This window comes from Gekko japonicus, unplaced genomic scaffold (assembly GCF_001447785.1).
Source record: "Gekko japonicus isolate JY-2015 unplaced genomic scaffold, Gekko_japonicus_V1.1 scaffold2152, whole genome shotgun sequence".
NCBI classification, from domain to species: domain Eukaryota; kingdom Metazoa; phylum Chordata; class Lepidosauria; order Squamata; family Gekkonidae; genus Gekko; species Gekko japonicus.
This window is the reverse complement of record NW_015164258.1, coordinates 120,227-128,641: the sequence shown is the minus strand read 5'-3', so window position 1 is coordinate 128,641 and position 8,415 is coordinate 120,227. Positions and strand designations below refer to the sequence as shown.

The following is an 8,415-nucleotide window of genomic DNA, read 5'->3' as shown; positions in this document are numbered from 1 at the left end:
CTAATTGAAGGCCTGGTGGAAGAGCTCCGTCTTGCAGCCCCTGCGGAACTGCAGTAGATCCCGCAGGGCCCTGATCTCCTCCGGGAGCTCGTTCCACCAGTAAGGAGCCGCCACCGAAAAAGCCCTGGCCCTTGTCACAGCGAGCCTGGCCTCCTTGGGACCCGGGAGGGTCAACCTGTTCTGTGACCCTAACCTCAGTGGTTTCTTGGGTATATGTGGGGAAAGGCAGTCCCCTCAGGTATGTCGGACCCTGGCCATATAGGGCTTTAAAGGTAAGCACCAGCACCTTGAAACGGATTTAGTATGTCATTGGCAGCCCGGTTGGGTATATGTGGGGAAAGGCAGTCCCCTCAGGTATGTCGGACCCTGGCCATATAGGGCTTTAAAGGTAAGCACCAGCACCTTGAAACGGATTTAGTATGTCATTGGCAGCCAGTGCAGAGCCTTCAGCACAGGCTGGATGTGCTCCCATCTAGGTAAGCCCATCAACAGCCTGGCCGCGGCATTCTGCACTAGCTGCAGCCTCCGAATTTGCAACAAGGGCAGCCCCATGTAGAGAGCGTTACAGTAGTCTAGTCTCAAGGTGACCGTTGCATGGATCACTGTGGCCAGGTCATTGCGATCGAGGAAGGGAACCAACTGCCTAATCAGCCAAAGATGATAAAAGGCTGATTTGGCAGCAGCCGCTACATGGGCTTCCATTGTTATTATATCTCGTTTCGTGTATAACTTTATCAAAGTGGGTAGCGTTGAAATACCTATATAATATTAATCCATTTGGCAGACACTCTAGCCATATCTCCTAGTAACACTCATCAAATCCACCACTGGTGGACCTCCTGATGGCACTGGTATTTCTGGCCACTGTGTGATACAGAGTGTTGGACTGGATGGGCCTTTGGCCTGATCCAACATTGGCATCTCTTATGTTCTTATGTTCTTATGAGATATGACCTAATATTATATAGGTATTTCAACACTACCCACTTTGATAAAGTTATACACGAAACGAGATATAATACACATGGTTTGTTGGTGCTGATGGCATTCGAATTGCTTCAAGTAAGCTGAATATTGGAAAAAGAATTTTCAAGTCAGTGAAGACCTTTTTTTGGCACAATACGTCACGGTTGTTTGTTTTCTTTCAACCTCCAGGTGGTGGCTGGAGATCGCCTGAGACTATGGCTGATCTCCAGGAGACATCGATCAGTTCCCCTGGAGAAAATGGCCACTTTGGAAGGTGGACTCTATGGCTTTTACACCCCGCTGAGGTCCCTCCTCTACCCAAACCCCGCCCTCTCCGAGCTCCACCCTCAAAATCTCCAGGTATTTCCCAACCTGGAGCTGGCAACCCTATTCTTCACACTTCTTTAATGAACCTCCCCTCAAACATGCAAATACCGAAGTCATCAATCCATAATTTTAGTTAAGTGAGAACTGACCGATCAGTTTAAAGTTTAAAGATCTGAAGGGCAGCTTACCGATCTTAATGCGGATGTTATTGGGGTTCGATTTCTTGCCCCCCGCAAAGGAAAGGAGAATATTCTGAGGTTTCAGATCCCGATGGATTATCCCTTTGCTATGCAACACCTTCATGGCACCAGCAATTTGTTGAAGAAAGAGTCGGATCGTGTCCTCACTGAGTGTCCTCATACCTGGTGAGCGGAGAGAGGCGAACAGTTGCAAAACCCAGCCATTATTAACGGTTCCCAGGGCTATTTTTGGGCAGGAACGCACAGGAACGGAGTTCCGGCTGGCTCCCGAGTTGGCCACACCCAGCAGGAACTCATTAGCATAATAGGCCACACCCAACAAAAACTCATCGGGATTGGCTACATTAGGGGTGTGTGGCCTAACATGCAAAGGAGTTCCTGCTACAAAAAAAGCCCTGGCTTTTGACAACAAACAAGGTAAACAGAATAAGGAAAGGTGGGTGTGGCTGGATGACCACACTTCTGGTAACATGTGGGGTGTGGCCTAATATGCTAATGAGATGTGCTGTCAGGGTGTGGCCTATTATGCTAATGAGTTCCTGCTGGGCTTTTTCTACAAAAAGAGCCCTGACGGTTCCTATCAATTGTTATGAAGAATTGATATTATCATTGAGTCCCTCACATTTATATCCTGCCTCTCGGGCTAAACATCTTATATAAGTACGCACTCATCATTTACACTGTGTTGTAACATATATACATTGGCAATCCTACCACGAGATTACACTGGCTCTGTTTCACCGGGGTTGACATTTTTGCCTGTGGAAGGTATACCAACAGAGCTCCAGTCATTCTCTCTCAGTCTAAAATACCTCACAGGGAACTGCTGTGAAAACAGAATGGGGGGGACACATACATCATCCCAAGCTCCTTGGAAGAAGTGGAGGGGTGTGCGTGGATCCAAATCAAGTAAACAAGTTATCACACGCTTTGTTCCAATATGCCCTCAACGTGGTTTCTTGACTCCTCTGATCAAGAGGGTACCCCTCCCATAAATCAGTTCAGGCAGCTGTGGCTCATACCGGAGCCTTTTCAGTGATGGCCCCTCAAACATCACAGCATGCCAGGAAGGCTTCCTATGTGCTAATTTTCAGAAGATGAGGTGAGGCATAATAGTTGAGGAGGGCTTTTAATTGGTCATCTTTCACAATCCACGCAGGTATTTATTAACAGTGGCAACTGCTTGCCTTTAAAAAACTGGTTTTAAACTTGAGTCCCCTTGTGGAGAAAAACAAAATCGAAATAATTCAGACCAAAATTCTTTCAAGATCTCAAAGAAAACACCTATACTGGGGTTTCGGAAACAGGGGGGTAGGCGGAAGTACTGAAAAACAATTCTCAGCCTGCTAAAAATTCCACATGTCAGTCAGGAGCCTGGCTTATGACCACAGGAAAGTGAACCATGTCCAAAATGTCAAAAGAAGCCCTCAGGCAACCAAATGTGACCAACCGGGTCATGAGGTATGACGCAGATGTGTACAGGTAACACTTCCAAAAGGCCTCAGAGAGTCACAAGGGCCCAGCCATTCCTCAAGCCTCTGCCTCCACGCAACTAAGAGAAGTCAGGCTCACAAGATACCTGGTCTCCTCAGGTGAACAATCCACACCTCTCTCTCACAAACACATGTGGTAAAGTAAAAAAAAGAGCAAGAGTCCAGCAGCACCTTAAAAACTAACAAAAATTTGTGGCAGGAGAATCAGCTTTCGTGAGTCACTGCTTACCAGTGATACCAGTGACTCACGAAATTTCATCCCCTGCCACAAATTCTGTTAGTCTTTAAGGTGCTACAGGACTCTTGCTCTTTTCTACTGCGGCAGACAAACGCAGCTGCCCATCTTGATTTATCTACATGTGGTAAAAGCCATGTGGCTGTGTTGATTTCTTAACCTGCCGCGTTTTAAATGGCAGCCAAGATCAACTGTTCATTTTATTTAGAACCTGAACCTTATGCCCACCGGGAGCCAAAAGTGTCTCATAGCATCGTTCTGCCCTCCTCCATTTCACCCTTGCGGCAGCCCTGTGAGGGAGGTCAGATTAAGAGAGAGAATGACCTGCCCAAGGCAGAGGGGGGATTTGAACCTGGGTCTTGGTTCAGAAGACGAGCCTAGGCTTTGTCATCTATTTTCAGTCTGCGATTTCTTCATTTTGAGAGGACACAAAGAAAGTCACCTCATAATGAGGCAGAGCATCAAGTCCAGGATTGGCTACAGGGACCAGATTGACATGTTGCTGGAGATTGTATCGTTATAAAGATTCACCTCCTGGATTTGCCTGTTCGGACAGGCAGATCCAGGAGGGGACTCATTGCCACAGCTCAGTCTCCAATGACGTGTAGATGCAACCCGGATGTAGAACTGAAGAGCAGCGGCCTTTGGTTTCAATCTGAGCCATGACTCTCAATGTGGGCTGTGACCAAGTTATGGAGTCAGGGGTGATTTAAAGCACAGAAGTGGCGGGGCAGGAAGGGAATACTGAACTCTCGGCTTCAAAAACAAAAATTCCTCCCGGCTGCTCTTTGCCCAGCAAACTTTAGTTCCAGTCTTGAAGCCCAAATGGTAGGAAAACATAAATTTCAGAAAGAAGAGGAGAAGAGATCGGATTTATACCCCGCCCTTCACTACCCAAAGGTGTCTTAGAGCGGCTTACAAATGCCTCCCCCTCTCCCTCCCCACAACAGACACCCTGTGAGGTAGGTGGGGCTGAGAGAGCTCTGACAGAAACTGCTCTTTTTTCAAGAACAGCTCTGACAGAACTACGGCTTGCCCAAGGTCCTCCAGCAGCTGCCAGTGGAGGAGTGGGGAATCAAACCCGGTTCTCCCAGATTAGAGTCCGCGCACTTAACCACGACACCTCCTGGTTCAGGACCACCCCTCGGACTGACCTTCCTCTGCCGTTTCCCTACCCCCCACCAATCCTGCTTAGCAGAGGGAAGATTAACTCTGGTTCACCTGGGTGCCTGTATTCACACATCACAAGTAAGCAGAATTAGTTTTTAACTGTGATTCCATACACAAGGACAGAGGGGGAAGGAGTGAGTTGTGTGTCCTGCCCAATCCTGGCAACAAGCCAAGTTGTGCACTTTTTACTTAACTGTTACACAGGGGCAGATTAAGGCTCACTGGTGCCCTAAGCACTAACCAATCTTGGTGCCCCCTTTCTTTCCACACTGACCCAGTCTAATCCGCCCCTGCTGTTACATTGGTTGTCTGAATTGCTGAGCAGTCAGGTTAGAACGGATAAAAGGAAGTACTTCTTCACCCAAAGAGTGATTCACACATGGAATTCACTGCCACAGGAGGAGGTGGTGGCTACAAGCATGGACGGCTTCAAGAGGGAATTAGATAAGCATATGGAGCAGAGGTCCATTGGTGGCTATTAGCCACAGGGTATAGATAGGAACTCTCAGTCTGGAGCAAGGGATGCTCTGTATTCTTGGTGCTTGGGGGGGGCAAGAGTGGGAGGGCTTCTAATGTCCTGCCCCCACTGCTGGATCTCCTTGATAGCACCTGGTATTTTTGGCCACTGTGTGACAGAGTGTTGGACTAGATGGGCCATTGGCCTGATCCAACATTGGCTTCTCTTATGTTTTTAATACAGCTTTGAGGTCATCATGCCTTATGGGGGGGGGGAACTCAATAAAGTACAAGAAGTCAGGAAAACTTAAAGCATGGTGATGTCATATTACAACGCTGGACACTACAAAATAGACATGTGACTGCTGTTTTCATTGGCAGTAACTAGTTCTTGCAATATCTACTTGCAGTACCTAGTTCTGTTCTGCTCTGTCCTGTAGGATCTGCCATCTCCCCCCCTCCCCCCACAACTACCCTAATGCAGAATTTTGAATTATTTTTTCAGACCAGGAGTTCACTGTTAATACTTCAGATGCTCGGTTGCTATCCCCAACAAACAGTCATGGCACCTTTCGCATTTGGGCCTGAACTAATCATTCATAAAACTCTCAACGCCACCCTTGGAGTAAATACGAATTTAGCTTTTTAATCCTTCAGTTCCAGCAGATCAACATGAAAGAACCTCAAAGAGCATCTGGCAGAACTCTCCGCCCCCGCTTTTCTCCCACAAGTCAGCCACGCAAAAAATTAACAAAAAAAGGGGACGACAAAGTAGATTAACGTTGTTTGTTTAAACGGGAACCAAAAATCGGGGGAGAAGGAGATTAATAAACATGAGAAGACAGCTTTAATCTTTTAGTTAGCATGCAAGAACTTAAGGCCTTTTTATTTAAAAAAAAGTGGAACTGGGGGGAAAAGGTGGGGGAGAGGAATGAACTCTAAATGCAAGCCCATTTTTTAAAAAGCTACAAATTTAAAATCCACTAGGACAGCCCCAAGTCTACATAAATGCTGCAAATGCTTGCTTAGAACTTTATGACTGCAAGAAGAATCTCTGGAGGAAACAATATGGTTGGAACCCTGCAACAGCAACACTTTCCCCTCATGCAAGAAGCTTTCCCTGTCTCAAGAGTGAACTTGCCCCAGGGGAAAGCACAGCCCTTAATGGGAACAGATTCACAGGATCTGAACCAATCACAATAATCAGGAATGGGTTTTGGGTAAGTAACAGGTTCAAATCCCTGCTTGCACACAACACGATCGTGGACCAATCAGTAATGATGAGGGCCTTTGGGAAAGCGGAGAGCCCATATATATCACCTTGAGCTTTTTGAAGGTGGCACAGAACGACTGGATAAATTAGGGGGAAGACCTTCCAATCCATCTCCCTCCTGGGAATTTGGAGGGTGACTGGGTTTCCCATCCCCCCAATGGGAGTGGGGTTCCCCCGATTTTGGGGCCAGCTGGCTAGCAGGGGGAACCCCACACCCAAAGAGCCCCGTCCCACCCAACATGCCCGACACAATGATGCGGGGGACGCTCTAGCATTTGGGCAAAAGAAAAAATCTATTGGGACCATAGAGGTGTCGTTGCCCAAATGCTAGAGCATCCTGTCTGACATGCCCGGCGCGATGACTTCACCTCTGGATCAGGACTGGATTCCCCTCCCCCCGCCAGCAGCCAGGTAACACCTGGCAACCCTAAGGGTGACACCTCGGGAGGGTGGGGTTTGGGGAGGGGAGGGACCTCAGCCGGGTAGAATGCCACAGAGTCCACCCTGCAAAGCAGCCATTCTCTCCAGGGGGACTGACCTCTGTTGGCCGGAGATCAGTTGTAATAGCAGCTCTTCCTGGAGATCAGCAACCCTCCCCAAAAGGGACATTTTTTTTTTCAATGTTCAAAAAAGGGGGGGGGATCAATGCCAATTTCTCACTGAGTACTGAGACACATTTCCTGCATCCAACAGGCACCCCTTACTAAGACTTGCCTAAGGCTTATCGTTGTCACTATCCCAACTTAAAAAGGAAATGAACTTATTGGCAATGACTGCATTAAACGGAAAGCTGTTGAAAGCAGCCCCTGTCCCTGTCTGCCGCTGCCGACCTAGATCCCGCACAGCCTGCAGATCGCACAAGCCAGTTCTCAAGGCCTCAAGCCCTGGAGAAAACGCTGTTAAGATGATCAGCGGGGAAGCCCTCAGAAGGCGTTGCGGTCCTAGAGCCATCTGTGTTGCCGGCTGTAAACCGGTTCCTGCTTTCCCCAGCATGTGATCTTTCTCGGGTCACCTTTCTCATGGAGACGCTAAGCCACCGTTTGACCTGGACCACTTCAGAACGCAGCTCATGTGACAGAATGCACCTTATGTGTATTTTTTTAAAGAAAAAATCCGCACACATGGAAAGCTGGTAGAAAAGTGTTCAACTTTAGCCCTTCTCAGTGAGAGGCTAACTTTCTAGGTGCGGGGCGTATTTTTCTCGGGTAGGAAAACCCACTCACTGACTCACAGGAGCTCTTTTGCAGAGTGGTAAGGATCAGGCACAAGTTTACTACCTTGGTGAGAACGATCCCTCATCTGTTAGGACCTCTACCTGCAGGCCACAGGAAAACAAGTTTCTGCCACAGAGTAGGGAGGGATACAGCATTTGTATATAGAGTGGAGAGAGAGATATGGTGTCCCCATCACTTCCCCTGTAGTTACATGGGGCTTCTCCGTGCCTGGCATAGCCAGAAGCAGCAGGAGGGTTCAGAAGTGCTACCCTTAACATTCGGAACAGGGACAATGTTGAGGCTGCCCTATCATCCCACAGAAGTGCTCTTCCTGACCCACCAAACTGGAGATGATCACTTTAGAGGTTTCTAAGCTCTGGCTTGGCACTGTCATCCACGAGCCGCCACATGGGCAAAGCCCATAACTTGGCTTGCCAACCTCCAGGTAGTTGTGAAGAAGAAGAAGAAGAAGAGAAGAGATTGGATTTATACCCCGCACTTCACTCAGAGTCTCGGAGCGGCTTACAAACTCCTGTCCCTTCCCCTCCCCACAACAGACACCCTGTGAGGTAGGTGGGGCTGAGAGAGCTCTGACAGAAACTGCTCTTTTTCAAGAACAGCTCTGACAGAACTACGGTCATCCAGCCAGGTGCAAGTGGAGGAGTGGGGAATCAAACCCGGTTCTCCCAGATTAGAGTCCGCGCACTTAACCACTACACCAAGCTGGCTCTTATGGAAAAATATACGACACTGTGTATAATAGATGTATGCTTAAGGTAGATCTATTTTGTGATTTTTATTTTTTATTTTAAAAAAATTCTATACTATTATGTAAATATTGTTGTCAAATATTATCAAACATAGGTTTCAACAAAACCGATATTTCAAAGTGCAGGTTTAGGGTATGTTCAAACATCCAAACAGCACTTTGTCAGTTTCACAATCACTAGTCCCACAGGACTCTAGTAATTTACCCCTATCGAATACAATCTTTTTCAAGGACAGTGATGTACATACAGGATATAAGGTGCAATAAAACACTTAGCAGCATGTTTTCTAGGGTCCCATCAGAACCCTTGCA

The 8,415-nt window shown here is 47.6% G+C and overlaps 1 protein-coding gene across 1 annotated transcript in view; it reads right to left on the bottom strand.

Moving 5' to 3' along the window:
• The window catches only part of ULK1 (unc-51 like autophagy activating kinase 1), a 156,122-nt gene that overhangs the window by 110,188 nt on the left and 37,519 nt on the right, over positions 1-8,415 (bottom strand). The window contains 1 exon segment of the mRNA XM_015408703.1: positions 1,443-1,655. Coding sequence (XP_015264189.1) covers positions 1,443-1,655 — 213 coding nt within the window.